Source organism: Schistocerca nitens, chromosome 8 (assembly GCF_023898315.1).
Source record: "Schistocerca nitens isolate TAMUIC-IGC-003100 chromosome 8, iqSchNite1.1, whole genome shotgun sequence".
In the NCBI taxonomy this organism is placed as follows: domain Eukaryota; kingdom Metazoa; phylum Arthropoda; class Insecta; order Orthoptera; family Acrididae; genus Schistocerca; species Schistocerca nitens.
The window spans coordinates 445,863,662-445,886,024 of record NC_064621.1 but is presented as its reverse complement, the minus strand read 5'-3'; the positions used below and the strand labels follow the sequence as shown (position 1 = coordinate 445,886,024).

General features: G+C 45.7%; 1 protein-coding gene across 3 annotated transcripts in view; it reads right to left on the bottom strand.

The window, feature by feature from the left end:
- Positions 1 to 1,462: 1,462 nt before the first annotated feature.
- The window catches only part of LOC126198978 (ras association domain-containing protein 10-like), a 1,181,222-nt gene continuing 1,160,321 nt past the window's right edge, over positions 1,463 to 22,363 (bottom strand). For all 3 annotated transcript variants that reach the window (XM_049935642.1, XM_049935643.1, XM_049935644.1), the window contains 2 exons: positions 20,592 to 21,174; positions 1,463 to 4,925 (listed from right to left, as the gene is read on the bottom strand). In XM_049935642.1, the coding sequence (XP_049791599.1) occupies positions 4,426 to 4,925; positions 20,592 to 21,174 (1,083 nt within the window). In that variant the 3' untranslated portion in view covers positions 1,463 to 4,425. The remainder of the gene's footprint in view (positions 4,926 to 20,591; positions 21,175 to 22,363) is intronic.

Sequence of the window (22,363 nt, the reverse complement as noted above, 5' to 3'; positions counted from 1 at the left end):
GTGCCCTAAAGCAACTGTGAAGTTTTCATTAACGCAATTTTTACGCTGAGGGTTCGGAAACTACTCAGTCATCTGCGAAAAGCATGACCAACAAACTTCATTTAAACACAACAGAATTTTAACATAATTTCAAAATAAAATTCAGTCATCAGCAGCACAATTATTTTTCTCTTCCTTTACCAGTTTTGACAGATTAATCTGTCCTCTTCAGAAGGCTACAAAATTTGGGATGATATAAAACATGGGAACTTGCCATACATTTATGGAAAGTATAAGTTGTGTATTATAAATATTTATACAGAAGCAGAATGCCATGACATGTTCTAAACTGTGCATATTGTGTGTACAAAACAATGTGCGTATCAAAACCGTAACCAAGATGTATAAAACATGTTATATATAACACATTTAAAAGACATTTCCCGTAGTACCACATGAACTATTGCTAACATTAATATCTAAAATGACTGACCTAATTGTTACCATTTTATAAGAGACGCTATACTGTCTTATACTTCGCATAAATATATGGCAAGTTCTTATGATTTATATTATCCCAAATTTTACAGGCTTCTGAAAATGAGAGATTAATCTATCGAAACCGATAAATAAAAATAGCTGTGCCACTAAGGACTGAATTTCATGCTGAGATATATACCATATTACAATTTCTGAGAAAACAACAGCTATGAATAAAATCATAGCAGAGTTTCTTCACCATGGCTTCATTTTTAACTTATAACAAAGCAGATTTCAGAATTTACGTCACTGTTGTTAGCAGCGCTTAAGTACAGAAGAGACATATTTCTTGTACTTAGTGGAGTATAATCTACATTCAGTATGTGTAACAAGTCGAAATGGAATTAAAGCAAAACAGCCAGTCTTAGTCCATTTGTAGCAACCTGGTAATCAGTCTAAATAAACGATTTAACAATGGTTCCCATCTATTCTTCATAAATTGCATAGGTGATCTCTCGAGTTGTTCTACTACATGCGATTTTAATATCGGAGTTCAGGTACGGTATATAGTTTTAAATGATTCTTAAATGTACAGATAATCAGCACTATTAACAATTATACATGTATTTCTGAAACTACAATAAATTATGAATTTGTTTGTAAGGAAAACACTACTGTAACTACATGAAAGAAGAGATAGCTCAAGTTGTGATGATGTGTAATGGAGAATCGACCCATTTCGGCCTTAAGATATTAACGAATCTTAGACTTCACCATCGAAACAAAGTTAACAATAATCAATATATCCACACTGCGTACGCTTTAATGCAATTTAGTTGTGTGTTATCGTCTTTGTGGATATGGGATGAGCTTCTGACTAATGTTTTGACTTTTGCTGATGATTATTTTGTTTCCTCCTATATTCCTTGGAATTTTGTTATTCCCTGAACGCATCTAGGAAGACATCAGGAATAAAAGTGGATATCTGAAATACAACAAGTAATAAGTAATAAAACTGTTGAAATTTTTATTCATGCTGCATCCTCTTGACATGTGTGACTAGTGGTATCAACCAGAACAAAGTACATTTAATTGACATACTTACAGGACACTTTACAAAATACACTATTTTATATTAACAGAAATATTTTTATGATAGATACATGGTTTAAAAACGATTTTGTAACTCTGAGGTAGACCATATCGGTAGACCATATACAATATTTCTTATTCACACTGATGAGGTGGCATCATTATACAACTATGTATACAGCAACAGAAAGTTTCAAAAACATTCCAGTTTCACTATTTCATTACATTTTTGAAGCATGTGATAGTCCGAAATTTATTTATAACAGATTATTTACAGGTAATAAATATATGACAGAATTCGAAGAAATTGACGCAGAAATAAAACTTGAAAAAAGAGACTTGAAGCCTCAGATAATTTTATCTTTCAAGAATAATTTTTGGTTGAAAACGTATTTCGATAAAAGTGATCGAAATAACTGTTTTGGTAACCTGCTCACTGCACTCCACAATCACTGTTTCATATCATCTCACGATTTTAAAAGTTATTATTTGCAGGTAGTATTTCAGTGTCAATGCATAAATTGAAAGCACTTCCCTGCAAAGCAAATGTTCACTGAGTCACTTCGATTGTTAAAGTTCCCTTTGCAGCACTGTTTCCTAATTATTTTGTCCTGAACGACAATTGTTTCTATTTTACTTTCAGAAAGTCGCAATGTATGCTAGCATCACATACACACCAATCTCCCTGTGGATCTTTAAGAATGTTAGATTTTTTCTTGCCTGAAGAATCAGAAGAACATTAGTGGTTAGTAGTTCACTAAATTATTCTTTTGTATTAAACGTTCTGTAAATGGAATATAATGTGCCATCAAGGCTATTACAAAATAAATTTTGAAGAAAATTTTGAACATTAACATGAACACTTACTGATCCTGTTACTTTTCAAGTTATGGTACTCTTGTAAGTACAAAGTACATACCACCTCACTGTAAAGGTACCTACATTTATATGTCAAAATATCTGCATGTTTGTTTAATGGTTTCGTTTTCAGGTATATTTACCAACATTTGATTTTTATTGTGTAGCTTACTGTGCACAAGCCATCAAGCAAATTGTATTTTCTGTGTGATGTATGATTAGCATGAAAAGTTGCACAAATGACATTTTTGCTAGCAGTTTTAATGAAATAAATATGAACAAAACAGTGGGTGATAAGTTAATTTTTTTAAAAAAAGTACCATTTGTGTGTTAAAATATCAAAATGTACAAAACGAGTAAGTTTCATCAGCAGAAATACTTGTATGTTTGTGCATTTGCATAGTATGGTGCATAGTTATATTATCTATTGTTGAAGGAACATACCATATTAGAATGGAGATTAACTTAACATGTATAGGTGGAACAATGCATATTTTGTGAATTATGTGTTTAATTTTTATGAGTTGTGGTTTGAAAAATCATGTAATAATTGAGTTTGATATTATTGATAAATACTTGAAATGCATATATTGAGATAAGCATGAACGAATTTGTCATAAAACTAAATGCTGTCCTGTGTATATCTAGTTGTTTCATGTGTATGATTCTCTTATGACACTGCAATTAAAATTATTTGCATGATTCACAGTTATAAGATCCATTAATATCTCTAATGGAGAAGGTATGTGGATAGTTAGAAAATATGAGTAAATATGAGCACAATTTCAAAATGCTGTTAATGGAACAGAAACCACGCCCATGGAAAAAGTGTGAGATATTAAAAGCCAAGAATGGAATTGAATTTAGAAGCGGACAGTCTGCAGAGAATAGTAATTGAGCAGTAGTACATTACATTTTATTTTTATCATAGACTGTGATTTACAGTCACCAGCTGTTTCTCTGATGCATTGGAAAACTATATATTCTTAAGATGGCGAATATATGGACGAAAGTGATTGCAAGTCTATTCAAAAATAACACCTTGGGCGATGATTTCTCTACTGTTTTAATATGTCTTTCATGTGAACCATGTTAAAACATGTATAAATACCTGCTGAGCTGGGTCACTGAAAGGTATTCGTTCTGAAGACTTAATTTAAAGAAACTGAACATAACAGTTTACTGGATGGGTATCCACAACCGAATTTTTACATTCTAAATAAAAACTGCAGCAGCTGTTGTAAATCTTTTATTAAAGGCACAACCAGAGTCATAATTTTAGATTACATCGTCAGGTGCAAATATTATTTGTTCAGGAATGGACTGCAGATGTGACCTGACCACATAATTTTTGGGCCTGATGATGTAAGTTAAAATTACGAAAACCGTCGTGCCTATAATAAAGTATTTACAACAGTTGCAGCAGTTTTTATTCAACACGTTAAGGGAACACATTGTAAACACAAGAATGGTGACAGTTTTTTTGTTTTTGGGCAGCCATCAATAATCAGTTAGGATAACTGTTTAGTTTTATAGACCAAATACCAGTTTTTTAAAGAAAGTGTATCTAAAATAAAAGTAATGTATAAAATGACATGAGGTGTTAGCTGTGAGCTATTCCTGCCAGGTTGGTGAGCACACTGACCTACACACATAGGAATAGTGGGAGGCATTAGATGAGGATAGAGAGCAAATGACCATAAAAGACGATTGGGGAGAGGGCATGTGCTATTCTGAATAGTGAAGGAATAAATCTATCACATCCTTGACATGGGGAAAACAATAAACATTTTGAATAATTAATAGAACCAGAAGCAGGCATAGACCAATGTTTTTAGTAGTAAGATCAGTGATAGAGTATGTCAGTAAAACATGATATCGTGTCCACTCAGGCTGACACACAGTTTCCAGGCACTATCATTTATTGCCGGTGACTGCGGTAGTCTGGTAATGAAACCGTGGTTGCAGCGGCAGGCACGTGGCTGGTAACTGGGACGTGGGTTGTCTGCCTTCAGGTCAGACGAGCGTGTCGAGCGGGTGCGGCTGCAGCTGCAGCTGCAGCTGTGGTGGTGGCGGGCACGGCGGGCACGGGCAGAGGGCGTCGGCCTCTTCGCTGCCGCTGTGCAGCGAGCTGAGCCCCGTGTCCGAGTTGGAGTCGAGGCTGGAGTCCAGCAGGTGCAGCTGGCTCTCCAGCAGGTGCAGGCGGTGGCGGCGCTCCGCCAGCTGCGCGTCGGCGCTGGCCAGCGCGCTCTCATTGCTCTGCAGCTCGGCGCGGCCGCGCTCCAGCTGGCACGACGCCGCCTCCAGCCGCTCCAGCAGCACGCGCCGCACCTCCAGCTCGTCGCCGCCGGCTGGAGCCTCCTCGTGGCGTGGCTGCGGCTGCTGGGACTGCAGCGAGCGCACCTGCAGCGTCAGCCGCACCAGCGCCGACTCCTCCCGCTCCAGGCGCCTGTTCAGCTGCACCAGCCGCTCCATCAGCTCCACGCGCTCCGAGAGGTCGTCCGGGACCGCCGAGTCTGGAATAATAGGATCGTCTCGATATCGTCGCAGAATTACTTCTTCACCTCATTTATGCAGGCAGAACAACTCGATATGCTTTCTGCAAACATCAGTCTTGGAAACATCTCTAGCTCTGTAAATAAAACTGCAACCAGTCACTTTTTTGAATAACTACGTGAGCCGTAGTAAAATTTGCTGCTTTGAAGAGCGCGCCGCAGCACGTATTGTAAAGCAGTCGCACTCCGTTTCTGGTGGTGGCGCCGCTGTGGTAATCGCAGCTTTGGTGTCTCACTCTGGTGGAAAAGGGGAAAGGTTGCCTGTTCACGTGTATTTAAGGGGCTCTATGAGCTCGGCAGTTGGCGTTCCCTCCCTGAAAACAAATGCCTCTTCATGCATACCCTCTCTCAGCACCAGGTTGACTCCTTCATCCTTAATGAAACCTTCCTCCAACCCCACCATGTTGTCCGCACCTCACCCTATCTCCTTCACCGCACTGACAATCCCCTTCCCCTCCCCCGAGGTGGGGTCGCTATAGGCCACCTCAAGCATCTCCCTGTCCGGCGACAACCCTTCCTCAATGACCTGACCGAACGCCTTCTCTTCAGCCTATTTTTTCCCTCACTCACCATCACCATCACCCTCTCCTTAGGCCTCCCTCTCCTCCCCCTCCCTCCTCCTGAGCGGCTTCCTCCTCCTACTCCCCCTCCCCCTCTTGTGCCCCCTTTCAGTGTCTCTGCACTCCCTCCTGCCTTGTCTTCCCTCTTCATCTCCTGCCCCACATGTCTCCTGCCTCTTAGTGCTGATGCTCCTACTCTCTTCATCCCGCCGCTTCCCCTACTGCCCCTTGCTATCCCCTCCTTTTCCATCCTCTCTGACCTTTCCCTTGGCAAGTCCCACCTGCCAGTTTTATTCTTTGTCGTGTGTGCTCCAAGTGGGTTTTAAGTGTGTTGTTCCAGAGTGTTTTTAATACTGTGGCCGACTTTTAACCTGTGTATGTGCATTCAGTGTCTTCTACTTGTTTTAAGAATCGCCAACTGTTTTTTTTTTGTTTTTTAACTTTCTGGTGACTTTTTGTAACTGTCTCCTATAAACGTCTCCATATCAGTGTATTTTTACCTCGATTTTTCTCCCCTTACTCTGTTTTATGTTCCCCTTTTTTATCGCCTTGTGTATGTAACATTTTATTCTTGTTTTAGTTGTCATATCAATCGGCTGAAGAGCGGCGGATTGTGCCGCTGACAACCCTCCCCTGCCCGTATGGGGCAGGGGAATGAAATCACAATAAAGAAAAAAAAATCTCGGCAGTTGGTGAGTCTGAGTCGCCGAGTCTGGTTAGTCGGTCAGCCAAGTTAGTCTGGGTCTGTCTCTCGTCCGAATTGGTGAGGCGGTTAGTGTCTGTCTGTCATCCGGAGTGCTAGTATGTGTTAGGCCACCAGTCTGCTCGAGTTGGCTCAGACAATGGGCATTGGCGGTTAGATCGATCGGTTGGTCGGTCGCGTACTGGCACACAAGATGACTTCTCCGCCTGGAGCGTCGGCGCATGTGAGGTCGCCAAATGGCTTTGAGCACTATGGGACTTAACAGCTATGGTCATCAGTCCCCTAGAACTTAGAACTACTTAAACCTAACTAACCTAAGGACATCACACAACACCCAGCCATCACGAGGCAGAGAAAATCCCTGACCCCGCCGGGAATCGAACCCGGGAACCCGGGCGTGGGAAGCGAGAACGCTTGAGGTCGCCACGTGAGTCCAGTGGGCCGCGAAGTATAGCGAGGCGTAGTGGCTTTTCGGTCAACACGAGAGCAACAGGAGTCAACCTACGACATCGGTCTGGCCAGGGCGAGCTGCGACGCCGTGAGACGGGAGATCAGCGCGCCTTCCTGCGTCTGTTGAAGCGGACGGTTTGAGAGAGCGATTTGGGGGTGCTGCGCCAGGTCTTTGCCAGAAATCGCAGTTATTAGAAGTTAAGTGATTAGTGATATGTTGTTTCAGTTACTTGTTAAATTCTACTTGTGTTCTTGGTCAGTCTCTCGTCCCTAGCTTCCTCGTCTGTCTCTCGTCCGCATTTGTTAGGCAGTTAGTGTCTGTCTGTCTGTCTGCCGTACGTTAATAGCTGCCTCTGTCATGTTTGTCGGATTCGGTGCTAACGAATTTATAGAATTAAGATAAAGGCCTAATTCCTGAAATATGTTTTATCTTGCCTATCATCTTGCGAGGCGGTATATGTGTAATGTAGAGCACGTTGTACACTTTATGTAAGTCTGAATTTCATGGGTTTTATTTAAATAGTCATTTTTATAAAGTTGCCACCCTTCCTCCGTAAGAGCCCTTTTTAAAAACAAATTGCACTTTTGGTGGAAAATAATTTCTTAGTGTCAGTGTTTGTACCATTTCCATCCCTCTTACTCGGTGCATAGTTAATGTCAGCCAGTCGCCCGGGGAGTGCGCATCAGCCGCTCCCGGCGCAGCCGCCCAGCGGCTACCGGCCGAGTGCCGAAGGGATGAGCCTGCTCCCCTTCGACGCAAAGCCGCGCAACCAGTCGCGGACTGCCGCGAAAGAGCTTCGGCTCGCAGCTCCCGGTAGCCTCCGGTTACCCAACGCCCCCAACGTGATTCTCACGTTCTTTTAGGGACTCTGAGGCAGTACCAGGGCTCCTTCACGGGACCAAGCCCGCGTGCTGCAGGCCATTCTTCTTCCGCACCTCCTTTAGGTGCCGCGCTTGCACGAACAGCGCATGTTAGCGTAAAGTAGGGACCACCCACTTCCATAGGGAACAAGCAACACTTCTCTCGCCTTTCGAGAAAAGTAAAATTGTCGTTTCCCCCTTCCCACCCAATAAATAATCCTAAGTGCGAGATGGCGGACGCTACTAGCACTTCCCCCGCTGTCACCCGCAGCAAGACTGCAACACAAGAGGCGCGAGGATCGACTGCACCCGCCGGAACTCGCGCCCCGCCCGCTACCGAAGGCAAGGGAGCGGCTGGCGACGCTCGACAGCTTGGCGCGAAAGCGCAAAAGCAGCTCGAGTTGCGCCGGCTAATCACCGAACTTTTCGGGGCGGACGTCTCTCCCACAAAAACAAGTACACTTAGCATCACGTTACACTCACCTGTCACTGGACAGTCATGCACCATTCTCCCACCGACGCCGCAGCCTCAAGAGATCGAGGCAGCGACGGCGGATGTGGACACAGAAAACTATTACACAGAGCCCTGGCAGGTGGAGGGCCCAAAACGCAGACCCAAAAAAACACCAGCACAAACAAGCGAGCAACCAAACTCGCTAGGCAACCGAAAGGCGCTGTTGCCTACACCCACTAGCTCACATCAGGCTAGCAACATTAACACACAACAAAACGCAAACACAGTTGTGGCGAACAACAACAAAGCACACAAAGCCACAACAGTGCCCACACAACACAAGACTGGTTTCCCCCCAGTTGTTATACAAAACTACGGGAACCTTAGTGCCCTTAACACTGCATTCGCGGAGAGGCACATAAACAGCACATTACATGCAAAGTACTCGGGGGATAGGGCCTCACTGTACGTTGCCACAGACAACGAATACAAAGATCTTCTGACCTTCCTCAAAGATCGGATGATCGAACATTACACGTACAGAACGCTGGACGAGAGAACCCAGCAGTACGTGATCAAGGGAGTGGACCCCAGCACCCCCAACGAGACAGTACATGCGGCCCTTTGTTATCTGGGATTCGACTGTAAAAGTGCCTCCCGGATGACAGGGTTCCGTACACACGCACCGCTACCACACTACATGGTTGAGTTAGCCGACACGGCTGATTCCCGCGCCATCCTGCAGATAAAGAGCTTTCTGCGGATGGACGTACGTGTAGAACTTTACGAACCACCCAACGTCCCCCAACAATGCAACAACTGCCAGCGGTTCGGCCATTCGGCCCTCCGCTGCGGCCTGGCAACTCGCTGCCGCGGATGCGCTGGCAACCACAGATCCAACACTTGCACACAAATACAACCAAACCAGCGACGCTGTGCCAACTGCGGTGGGCCCCATGCGGCAAACTTCAGGCAGTGCAATGCATACAAACAGGCGCTGAAGCGAAAACAAGAAAAAAGCAGGGTACTGTACGACATACCACGCCCAAGGCCAGCGCCGAACCCAGTAAGGAACGGCGTAACGTTTGCCACGGTTGCACGCCCTGGCGGAACGGCACAGGCTGCGGAACCTCAGCGCCCTACACACACACGTGAAACAACCGCTGCAACAGCCACACAGCAGCCACAGACAACACCTGAAACCCAACAAGCATCGGTACCAACACCTATGCCCCCAAACAACACGACCCCACTCCCGGAAATCACGACCTGCGAAGAAACGCACCATATACAGGAAAACACATCCACACAAGAACCCCCCGAACCCCAAGCCCAGAGGAGGAATAGACGTACACGCAAACACAGGGCGGGGAACACGAAATCACCACAACAGGCCACGCAGCAACAACAGAACAGCAACACACAGGAAAACAGTCAACAAGACACCGAGACTGTAACTCACACTACCATCCCCCTCACCACAGAAGTAACACAGGCGCCACAACCTCTGTCACAAAACACAAATGCCGCCCCAAACAACACACCAATACCCGCACAAGCGGCCGCTAACCCCACAACAGCACCTCAGGCTGCCACACCCAACACCAACACACCACCTGGGGGAATACTGGAAACACTATTCCCCCGACACACGACCATTGAAATCCTTACCAAGGTGCTGATGGCCGTCACTACACTCATCACCCAGCTCATGAGCGCCGAACCCGGGCAATACTGGGCTGTCATACACACTGCCATCACAACACTCTTTCACACTCTTACATGAATAATATGCCACACCTGGCCCATAACGCAGACCCGCACACACTATCACGGATCCTGTTCTGGAATGCAGACTCGATCCACAACAAAAGGGCAGAATTTGCCGCGTTCATGGAGCGCAAGGGAATCCTTGTCGCGCTACTGAGCGAGACTAAACTTAAACCGCACAAACAATTAAACTTTCCTGGCTACTGTGTCTATCGTACCGACCGACCGGGCGACGCCGTGGCAGGTGGAACTGCAATCGTCATACACAAAGACATTGAGCACACAAACATAGAGCTCCCTGAACTGGAAAAAATCGAGGCTACGGCCGTCAGAGTCAAGTTCAACGGAGCCTACACCACACTGATATCGGTATACAACAGCCCTGTAGGCATTTCAACACGCGATATCAGCACATTACTCAACATCTCACCGCGAGTAATAGTCGCTGGAGATCTGAACGCAAAACACCCAGAATGGAATTCACGCATACGAAATCCCAACGGCAAAAAACTGTACGAACATTCACTTGGCAGAAACTACATTATACTAGCGCCGACTGAACCGACGCACATTCCCTATCAGAGGGGACTCAGGCCAGACGTGATAGACATGGCCCTCATCAAGGGCATTACAACGACACTCAACGTTGCCGTTGAAAACGATCTGCCCTCAAACCACCAACCTGTAATACTATACATTGAGGAAACACTGCAGCACATGGAACAACGCAAGATGTTGGACTACGGGCGTGCGAATTGGACAAGGTTCAAGCAAACGCTCGATAGCCACATCCCACCTATACACGAAATTAATGAAACAGCACAAATTGACGAGGCAGTAGAAACCCTCACTAACGCCGTCCAGGACGCAATGGCAGGCACCATACCTGATCGCACCTCACAACAACGCAGTGCGGCCCTGCCCCAGGAAATCCTGGGCCTAATCTCAATGAGGAATCACCTCAGGAGACAATGGCAGCGCACCAGGCGTCCGTACTTCAAACGGCACATTAACAGACTACAGGGCATCATACACGATAAAATACAAACACATAGAACACAACAGTGGAACCAAAAACTCGAAGGGCTGGACACTACACGACCTGGCGTGTGGCAACTAGCCCGACACTTCACCAGGGAGAAAATATACACCCCAACGCTTCAAGGGCCCGACGGACCTGCATACTCAGCGGAAGAGAAAGCAGAACTAATGGCCCGAACACTCGCAGCGTCATTCACACCGAACCTGGTACCATCAGATCCAGTGTTCACACTTGCTTCTGACCAAGAGGTTACACGCATTCTAGCCCAACCATCGCGCGACGACATTCGACATGCTAGCACAGCCGAAGTCTCCTGGGCTATAATGCATTCCGCCGCTAGGAAAGCCCCTGGTCATGATGGCATTCAAAACCGTGTCCTCCAGGAGTTCACGGATAAAGCAACTGAGTACCTAACACACATAACGAATGCCATACTAAAACACCAACACTTCCCCGCCTTTTGGAAGACGGCCAAGGTCCTGATGTTCAGGAAGCCGGGGAAAGACCACAGCCTCCCACAAAATTACCGACCCATCAGCCTTCTGAGCTCGCTCAGTAAGATTGTTGAGAAGGTGATTCTCAAACGCATCACTAGGCACTGCATAACAAATGACACCCTGAGACCGGAGCAATTCGGCTTCAGGAATCACCACTCCACAACACAACAACTCCTACGGGTCGTTGAACATATAACACATGGTTTCAACATAAACAAAGCTACAGGGGCAGTGTTCCTGGACATCGAAAAGGCTTTCGACCGTCTATGGCACAACGGCCTCATCCGCAAACTCAGCGACGCGGGATTCCCCGACGGGCTGCTGCGTCTAATACACTCATACCTCACAGACAGGAGTTTCAACACTGATGTGCAGGGAAAACAGTCAACACGACACGGTATACACGCGGGAGTACCCCAGGGAAGCATCCTAGGGCCCCTACTGTTTAACCTCTACATAAACGATCTCCCAACCACACACAACACAATGATGGCAATCTACGCGGATGACACAGCCATCCTTGCGCAAGATTGGAAACCATCAAACATTACGTCACAAAACAAAGTACAGACTGCACTCAGAGTGGCCGAGCCTTGGTTGGAGAAATGGCGTGTTAGAGTAAACGTCGATAAGTGCGAAGCCGTTCTGTTCACTAGAAGACCGAAGCAACTGCGCAAACACCGTTACTGCAGACCAATAACCCTACATGCACGTCCAATACGTTTCCGCGAGAAAGTCAAATACCTCGGTGTCTGGCTGGACCGGAAATTACTCTGGGGGGACCACATACAACACATGACCAACCGAGCTAGCGCGAGGCTCAAACAGCTCTATCCTATGCTCAACAGGCGTAGCACACTGAACAGAAGGGTGTCGAGGTCCATGTACATGACACTTATCCGACCCCTGATGACGTACGCAGCTCCTGTGTGGGGATACGCTGCGCCTACACGCCTGCGCCGTCTGCAGCTCATAAAAAACAAAGTACTCAAAATCATAAGCAATGCTCCACGATACACACGCATCGCGGACCTTCACCGGGAATACCGACTTGAGACTCTCACGGAGGTAATCCACAAACTCACCACAAGACTATACAGAAACTCCAGACATTCGCAGAACCCGTTTATTCTGAATCTGGGGAACTACGACCACAAACATAGATGGAAACATAAAAGACCAAAAGACATACTTGTAAGGGCATAACATCTATGGCCAAGCATACGCAAACATAACGGCACAGGCGAGCCCCTGTTAATCAGACGCTATTACTGGATATCCAGCTGAAATACACTGCCGAATAACTGGCACCACACAGGGAAGCCGTACCGTACACCGCATGCAAACAAGCTCCACACATCCCCCACACAGTGAGACGATCTATGGCCGATCTCCCACTACTGTATAACGATCTTGATTGTTCCAGGAATGTAGCAGCTGCAGCCACTGGGATACATCGCCATCGCTTGTCACGGTAATGATGCATGATACCCATACTAACAAATCCAACCTTGCATGAGCTATCGCAGCTAGTAAGCCACTACTGCTCTTACTACCCATCCCACTGTCGCAGAGGTTTTTTTCCCACGGCACGAGCCATGGCACTTTTTTCCCTCTGCTCTTCAAATCGCTACCCTCACTCGCGTTTCGTCCACTATCTATCACCTGATGGACCGTGTTAATGCGTAGTCTTACCCAGACGCACGGACAACATCACAGCCCAGCATCCTGTGATCCACTTACTAGATAACTAACATGTTTTACGGAGGTGACAGTAGAACTTTTGGTTTGGTCACCACGTTGGTGCGGGCGTGGAGGGGCCCCATCTCTTTAGAATGTGTTTGTGTGAGTTGTTAAAATTTTTAGTTGAAAGTAATCTGGTGTGTTGCAGATTTGCACCAGAGTAGTTTTTCAGAGGTCGTTGTGAGCGGTCGTGACTACGGCCGTGTTGAAAGGGAGCGGAAGCTTCTCAGCCCGAAGGCTACTACTGTAACAATTTTTTTTTTATTCTGCCTCTGAGTAATTGTAACTTGATATTTCGAGGGTGCTTTTCTGCTTATAAATTTTAAATCTGTTTTTGAAAAGGCTTTAATGAATAAAATTTCCATTAGTTGAAGTTTAATTTGTTACCATCAGTTTCTCCTTGGCAACTACTTCCACGGTCACATAGTGTGTTAATGTTCTTGATGAATCGCTAATAAATAGAGTAAATTCTTTAAGAAATGATTTGGAAAGTTAAAATTCACGGTTCACTATCTTTTATTGGATGAACCGGTTTTCGAACCTTTTCAGGTTCATCTTCAGATTGTTTCTGTAGGTTACATCACTTCTTCTAGCATAATGCTCGGTGCTGGCTCTGCGACGAAAATGTATCGCCATGACTTGACACTTGACAATGGCCAAGGAGTGCTTGGCCGAAAGCTCGTGTAGTTTTAAGCAATTGGCGCGGTTGGAAACCCGAGAACATTTTATTCAATGTTATCGCCGCGAGACTCTGCATTCATACACCATGACTATTGTTTATCTGTCGATATGGATGTAAATTTAGTTTTTTACTTGCTGCGACAGTACGGGCGGCTTTTTCCGTTAGTGTCCATCTGCTTGCTTGAATTTTGATGGCCACTTGGTATATCGCTTCACACACTTATACACAGTCTGTATTAATTTACACTTTGACAGCGAAACTTAGCCAGCATCCAGGATGCTGAGAAACTCGGGATGTTTCTACTATCATCTGTGAATCGAATCGGATAGGTGGGAGGAGGAGGAGGAGGAGGAGGAGGAGGAGGAGGAGGAGGAAACAGATATGACGGTCCATTATGCAGCATTATGCACACACGGTGCACTGGTTTGTAGGTTACAGATTTAGATGTAGAAGTACGAGAAACGGAAGTGACGGCCCATTACGCGGCTTCCACCACATACGGAAGCTGGCTTTCATGGTACAGATTTAGATTTAGAGGTAGTTATGCTCAACAAGGCGTGTCATAACAAACAAAAGGTCGTTTACTCAACACGAATGCGCGTTTTGTCTGTATTTGATCAGTTCTAAGGGACTGTCTTGAATAATCGGTCATGATCGCATAGCCTATAGTAAGACATCGCGAGGCAGTTAAAAATGAGGCTCCAATACCAGTAATGTAACTTAGTCAAGAAGTGTTATGTTCAACAAAGTCAGTGACAACTCAAACAGTGAACGTGTCATAGTAAACTGGTGCTGTATTTTCAATGACATTCATCTTGACTAGTCCTTAAAATCAACATTCGAATCTTTGTGATTCTCCAGTACAAATGCTCTTTCGTGTAACGTCTTGGCAGATTAGCCAACACACGAACATGGAGCCTGAAATCTTGACTTCTTGCGGGTCAGTGCTCTACCAAGCACTACTCACCGCTCACAACCCAACACAAAGCTTATTCTCTCTGCTACTTTAATAACCATGTGGACTTTCTCCTGGATACCTTAGTCTGATTAGCGTTCCTGGACGAAAGGGTGATGCGGGCACACAGCATAAGGATACTTTATAAAATAAAATTTCCCTTTGCAGAGGAGTGTGTACTAATTTGAAACATTCTGGAAGATTAAAATTATGTGCAGTTTCCATCTCTCATAATATTTCAGAACAGTGCACACTCCATTGCAGTGTGAAAATACATTGTCATTCTGTTGATAAGAGAATATGATATGAACCACACTTCCGAGTGGTAATCGACGTATCGGCGTATCTGCACATTTCTGGAATCTTGCATGATATGTAAGCAATCAGCTAATGCATTTTGACATCAGCGATGCATCGTGAAGGTACCCAACTTTGCTGTATCTCCATCTAGTTCCGAAGTACCGCTCTGAACCGTGTGTGTGTGTGTGTGTGTGTGTGTGTGTGTGTGTGTGTGTGTGAGAGAGAGAGAGAGAGAGAGAGAGAGAGAGAGAGAGGGGGGGGGGGGGGGGAATGAACCTGCTATGTGATGTGCTAACAGTCTCCTTCGGAGTGCATTTGTGGAATGGAACATTTTTACAGCCGAACCTCATCGCATAATGTTTGCCGGAACTGGCCTTTCAATCCAGATATTTGTATGGCTGCAGTAGATAAGGGTTTGTCTTTTCAAAATTGTGAACCGTGAACGGCACGCAAGATTTTTACACATTCAGCAAATTCTCATCATCAGAGTTTAAATACCATGCACTAGTATGCCATGGTGTACACAAGCAAAGTTTATTGTGGGTGTCAGTCTACAAATTAACACGTAACACTTGTAGTAATAAGTTTTATGTAATCCCACATGCCTTTAAATGCGAAGCTCTCTTTTTTGTTTTCTTATAATTGAAGTTACACTTTCCCATATGTGTTAAGTGTTTTCTTTTAAACCATTTAACTTCAATGCTACTTGTGCCTAATTAATGAGATCATTGTTGTAACTCGATGTGCTGATAAATTACTGCCAATATCAATTTAATTTCACACGTTTATACTTCCTCTGACTACGAATAATGTGGCTTCCCAAGTATTTGGCAATTTAGTGGCGCTCCTTCATGAGACCTGCCATTTCATTTCTTCTACCTGTGTAATATAATACACATTAACAATGTAGTATATGCACTACGTGATCAATGGCATTAGAAAGATATCTGTGGTAGCGTGAACAATTGCCCTGAATCCGTACTGACACATTTTGGCATGGACTACACTAAATACAATTTGCTTTAATGCAATCAAATAGAAAGATATCTCTCTCGTCCACGTCTGGAACATAAGGTGAGATCTGATGGCGTTAGAAGGTAGACAAGTATGTTTATTTACAATGTTGATAATGGGTGTACTGAAAAATTCAAATTTGGGAATGATTCGTTGGTGCATTGTCTTACTGAATATACTACACTAGTCAAGAGCCTTTAGACGTGTTAGTTTTGAGTCTGTGGCCTGTCAGCTCCACGTATTCGTTGTCTGCGAGAGACAGCCTCTTTCTCCACAACAGATTATCAGTTTTTACCTGCATTGTACCCTGTGATTTATCTTCGTTATTTGTGTAATCTTCGTGAAATATAAAGTGTCACTTGGTAGTTAAAAAAATACAAAGTTCCTGTGAGTTTGTTCCATCAACATGTGACAGACCATTCCAGTGAACCAGCATTCTATCCTTAATAGGACTTCAATAGGCAGCTGAAACATGGCTCTTGGTGAAGTCATAAAAAGTTGCGACTATGTTAAGTGGTCTCGAAACCCCTGTCATGGGTGCCCATACAGATATGCAAACGCTTTGAATGGCCATTATTGATTGCTACACAGCATCAGAAATCTACGTCACCCCAAAAGAGCCTAGAATGTCAACATACCATATGAAATACAACAAACATCACAAAGATGGTTAGTGTCGAAGTTCTTTATATATTATCAGACTGGCATAGAGTGGATAGAATTCAGACGTACTCTCCAAGTTCGCAGGGGGGGGGGGGGGTGTAGTTTAGTACATGTCAGTGACAGAGAATAGTATAAGACAAACACAGGAATTATGGCAATTTGTCTTTTCAAATGCCCATTTTGGGCAATGTCTCCCTTCTTCAGTAATCGGTCGTAACTGAAATGTCGATTGGCTGTCGCTGTCATATACTATATAAGAATATATTATGTATTAAGTACATGCGAGTGAACTGATAGTGCCATTAGGACAGGTTACTCTGAAACTATGACACACGATCTGAAGACGGGCGACATTGCCCATAACCGTTATTTTGAAATAAATAACTGTGGTATCGATATCACCATGGGCGTCACCAAGTAGGCAACGGAACTGCAAGTTTCCATCAGACGCTGACAGCAGTAATGCAGGATCTGGTTGTCGTAATGGAGCACGGCCACTTGTCCACGCCTCCAGACTGCGAGCGCCGTCTGCCCCGCGACATTGGACGGCCCGCGGCAGGCACCCAACCCTCTCACGCTTGGAGCCTATTCACTACGTGATGCTATGCAGACTCCGCGCATTCACGGCTCCGACACCTTTCTTCTTTCGTTGTTGACACCGACACTGCTGGACTCTATTTGTTGCTGCATTACTTTTAACGAGTTTTCGTACACTTTTTTTAAATCCATCTTTCATTCTACATGTTTGAAAGTTTTACAGTGTGTCGGTACATCCTTTAGGAACAATATTTTCATTTCTCCACATAATTTCCATCCCTCTCAACTGCCTTACTCCACCTTGGAACCAGCGCCTGTATACCCGCAAGGTAAAATTCTGGACCAATCTGTTGGAGCCACTGTTTGGCAACGTGCACAAGAGAGTCATCATCTTCAAACCTTGCTCCACGAAGAGAGTCTTTCAGTTTCCCAAAGAGATGATAGTCACATGGAGCCAGGTCAGGACTGTAAGGCGGGTGTTTCAGGGTTGTCCATCCGAGTTTTGTCATCGCTTCCATGGTATTTTGATTGACATGTGGCCGTGCATTGTAGTGTAACAGCAAAACATCCTGATTTTGCCGATGTGGTCGAACACGACTCAGTCGAGCTTGAAGTTTCTTCAGTGTCGTCACATATGCATCAGAATTTATGGTGGTTCCACTTGGCATGATGCCCACAATTAAGAGTTCTTCGGAATCGAAAAACACAGTAGTCATAACTTTTCCAGCAGAAGGTGTGGTTTCGAATTTTTTTTCTTGGGTGAATTTGCATGATGCCACTCCATTGATTGCCTCTTTGACTCTGGCGAAAAATGATGGAGCCATGTTCCATCACCTGTCACAATTCTTCCAGGAAATTCATCTCCACCATTCTCGTACTGTTCCAAACGTTCGCTGCATACCGTTTTTCTTGTTTCTCTGTGAGCCACTGTCAACATCCTGGGAACCCACCTGGCACAAACCTTTTTTAACGCCAACACTTTCAGTATTCTGCAAACACTTCCTTCCCCTATCCCAGCGTAGCGTGACAATTTGTTCACTATGATGCGTCTGTCAGCAGTCACCAATTCGTTAACTCTCTGCACATTCTCTGGAGTGTGTGCAGTACGAGGCCAGCCGCTGCGAGGACAGTCCTCAATACTGCCGTGCCCGCTTTCATCACGTAACCTGCTTGCCCACCGACTAACTGTACTGCGATCGACAGCAGCACCTCCATACACCTTTTTCAACCTCTTGTGGATGTTTCCCACTGTCTCGTTTTCACAGCACAGGAATTCTATGACAGCACGTTGCTTCTGACGAACGTCAAGTGTAGCAGCCATCTTTAAGACATGCTGTGACGGCCCCACTCACGGGAACAGTTTGAACTAAGTTTGAAACCCAGCGGGAAGGATATATCTACACATTATAAAAATTTACACATACAGAATTGAAACTGTATTTTTACAAAAATAATGTGCATTTAATTTGGAGTGACCCTAGTGTTTACTATGATAACTTGTTCGCTAATCATTTCAGCTCCTGTCCAGCTTTCCTACGACGACAGTTGCCGCACCACTCTGCAGCCCACCTCTCCATACCACTGTGTATGAAGTCATGTTGAACAGTAACAGCGATCAACGGACAGAAAAAATAAGCATATTTTCTGTAAACAAGGATCGTGAATAACTCCCTTGCGACAAATACGTCCACTTTCGATAAATTAAAATTATGTGCCCAGAAGTCAGTGATACTTGCCGAAACCCGGTTTCATAAACTGAAGGAAGTGTCTTCTGTTTCTGTTGCGGCCATAATACTTGTTCAACACTAGCCCTAAATCAAAAATTCTTCCTTTGTTTCTGCTAGACCCTAGTCAAATAGACATCGTTGATATTGACCTGGAATACAGTGAGTATGAGTACCTCTGGAAAGATCCCTAGGTGCTTAATGTAAAGTATGAATGTAACGAAATACACAACTGGCCATTAAAATTGCTACACCACGAAGATGACGTGCTACAGACGCGAAATTTAACCGACAGGAAGAAGAGGCTGTGATATGCAAATGATTAGCTTTTCGGAGCATTCACACAAGATTGGCGCCGGTGGCGGCACCTACAACGTGCTGACATGAGGAAAGTTCCCAACCGATTTCTCATACACAAACAGCAGTTGACCGGCGTTGCCTGGTGAAACGTTGTTGTAATGCCTCGTGTAAGGAGGAGAAATGCGTACCATCACGTTTCCGACTTTGATAAAGGTCGGATTGTAGCCTATCGCGATTGCGGTTTATCGTATCACGACATTGCTGCTCGCGTTGGTCGAGATCCAATGACTGTTAGCAGAATATGGAATCGGTGGGTTCAGGAGGGTAATACGCAACGCCGTGCTGGATCCCAACGGCCTCGTATCAGTAGCAGTCGAGATGACAGGCATCTTATCCGCATGGCTGTAACAGATCGTGCAGCCACGTCTCGATGCCTTAGTCAACAGATGTGGACGTTTGCAAGACGACAATCATCTGCACGAACAATTCGACGACGTTTGCAGCAGCATGGAGTATCAGCTCGGAAACCATGCTGCGGTTACCCTTGACGCTGCATCACAGACAGGAGCGCCTGCGATGGTGTACTCAACGACGGACCTCGGTGTACGAATGGCAAAACGTCATTTTTTCGGATGAATCTAGGTTCTGTTTACAGCATCATGATGGCCGCATCCGTGTTTGGCGACGTCGTGGTGAACGCACATCGGAAGCGTGTATTCGTCATCGCCATACTGGTGTACCATCCAACGTGATGGTATGGGGTGCCATTGGTTACACGTCTCGGTCACCTCTTGTTCGCATTGACGGCACTTTCAACAGTGGACGTTACATTTCGTATGTGTTACGACCCGTGGCTCTACCCTTCATTCGATCCCTGCGAAACCCTACATTCCAGCAGGATAATGCACGACCGCATGTTGCAGGTCCTGTACAGGCCTTTCTGGATACAGAAAATGTTCGACTGCTGCCCTGGCCATCACATTCTCCAGATCTCTCAGCAATTGAAAACGTCTGGTCAATGGTGGCCGAGCAACTGGCTCGCCAGAATAGGCCAGTCACTATTCTTGATGAACTGTGGTCACGTGTTGAAGCTACATGGGCAGCTGTACCTGTACACGCCATCCAAGCTCTGTTTGACTGAATGCCCAGGCGTATCAAGGCCGTTATTACGGCCAGAGGTGGTTGTTCTGGGTACTGATTTCTCAGGATCTATGTACCCAAATTGCATGAAAATTTAATCACATATCAGTTCTGGTATAATATATTTGTCCAATGAATATCCATTTATCTTCTGCATTTCTTCTTGGTGTAGCAATTTTAATGGCCAGTAGTGTGGATTGGCCAGAATGTGGGTGTGATACAATATACTGACCATCCGAGCTGACGGCGTCGTCCGAGAGGTCGGCGTCGTGGTCGTGATCGTGGTCCACAGGCACACGAGGATGCGTGACAGGCGGCGAGTCGGCAGTCCCCGAGCTGGTGGCGGCAGGCGACGTGTCGCTGACGACGCCGCTGTCCTCCGCCCCCGCCGCCCCCAGCGCCGCCGGCGCCTCGCTGCCGGTGCCGTCGGTGCGCGCAGAGTCCGCGGCTCCAGGCCCGAGGTACGCCTCCAGCAGATAATTGGAGCCGAGCCGCTTGAGGCGGCGGCGGTGCGTGCGCAGCTCCAGCGAGCTGATCTGCCTGTCGCGCTCGCCCAGGCGCGCCAGCTGCTCCGCGATGGTCTCCCCCTGCTCCAAGACCAGCCGGAGCAGCCGCCGCACCGTGGCAGTGTTGCCGTCCTCGTCCTCTTTCTGCTGGCGCTCCACGCCACGCGGGTGCTGTTCCTGGTGGTGGTGGTGGTGGTGGTGATGGTGGTGGTGGCTGCGGTGTCGGCTGCGGTGCTGGTGGTGCGACCGCCGACGGCTGCTGTTCGCTGCCTGCTGCACGTCGTCCGCATGTCTCAGGATCAGTCGCACCTAACAATGGTAGCTTAATCATTACCAGAGAAATAAACACTTTGACGACACGCTTCTTAAATTTATTTTACACGACTACTTCCGTAGGACCAAATTGAGGACCAAATCTCCAAGGTCATGGAACGTGTCAGTACTTGAAATTACAACACAAAAATAATAACAGATAAAATAAAATGTTTGCGAACCCAAAAAAGACAAGCCGTAAGTCTAAGCAAACGCATATAACATAGAAATCAGCTTCATTTTTCAAGGAAGTCCTGGACAGAATAGATGGAGTGACCCATGAGGAAACTCTTCAGTTTCGATTTGAAAGCGCTTGGATTACTGCTAAGATTTTTGAATTCTTGTGGTAGCTTAATGAAAATAAATGCATCAGTATACTGAAACACATCTGCACATGAGTTAAAGAAGTGCGATCCAAATGCAGATCGGATTTCTGCCTAGTATTTCTGAGCGAAATCTACTAATTCTTGGGAAAATTTTAATTATTCGTATGACTAGGGCCCACCAATCGGGCAGACCGTTCGCCGGGTACCGGCCTTCCAATTTGACGTCACTTCGACGACCTGCAGTCGATGAGAATGAAAGGATGATGACGTGGACAGCACGACACACAGTCCCTGGGCGGAGAAAATTCCCCGACCCAGCCGGGAATCGATCCCGGGCCCAGAGGATTGACAATCCGTCACACTGACCATTCAGCTACCAAGGGCGGACTCTTCGGAATAAGCTGATATTGTTAACAAGAAACGACAATGAAGAATATATACATTGAGAGGCGATCTTCAGAATACCCAGACTAACGAACAGAGGTTGACAAGAAGTTTGCAAACTTACACCACTTATTGCTGTGCGATTCTGCGGCAGACCGTACCTGTCCTGTCTGGTATAATTCAACTCATGCTAAATAGGAGGATGTAGCTCTCAACGAAACGTACATGCAGAATTATAACAGGTTGCTTGAAATCCACTGCAGTCTAATGCCTTTACCACCTCGCAGGAATAGCACTACCACCTGTCCGAAGAGAGATAGCTGCGAACAAGGAAAGAAAGGCAGGAAATTACCCATCCTCTGGATGGGCATGAACTGCATCCACAACGACTGAACCCAAGAAGAGTTTCCTTAGGACATCAAAGGAACTTAGAACCACAGCTGAAAAAGCTAGGCTACAACTATGGAGGGCTACGA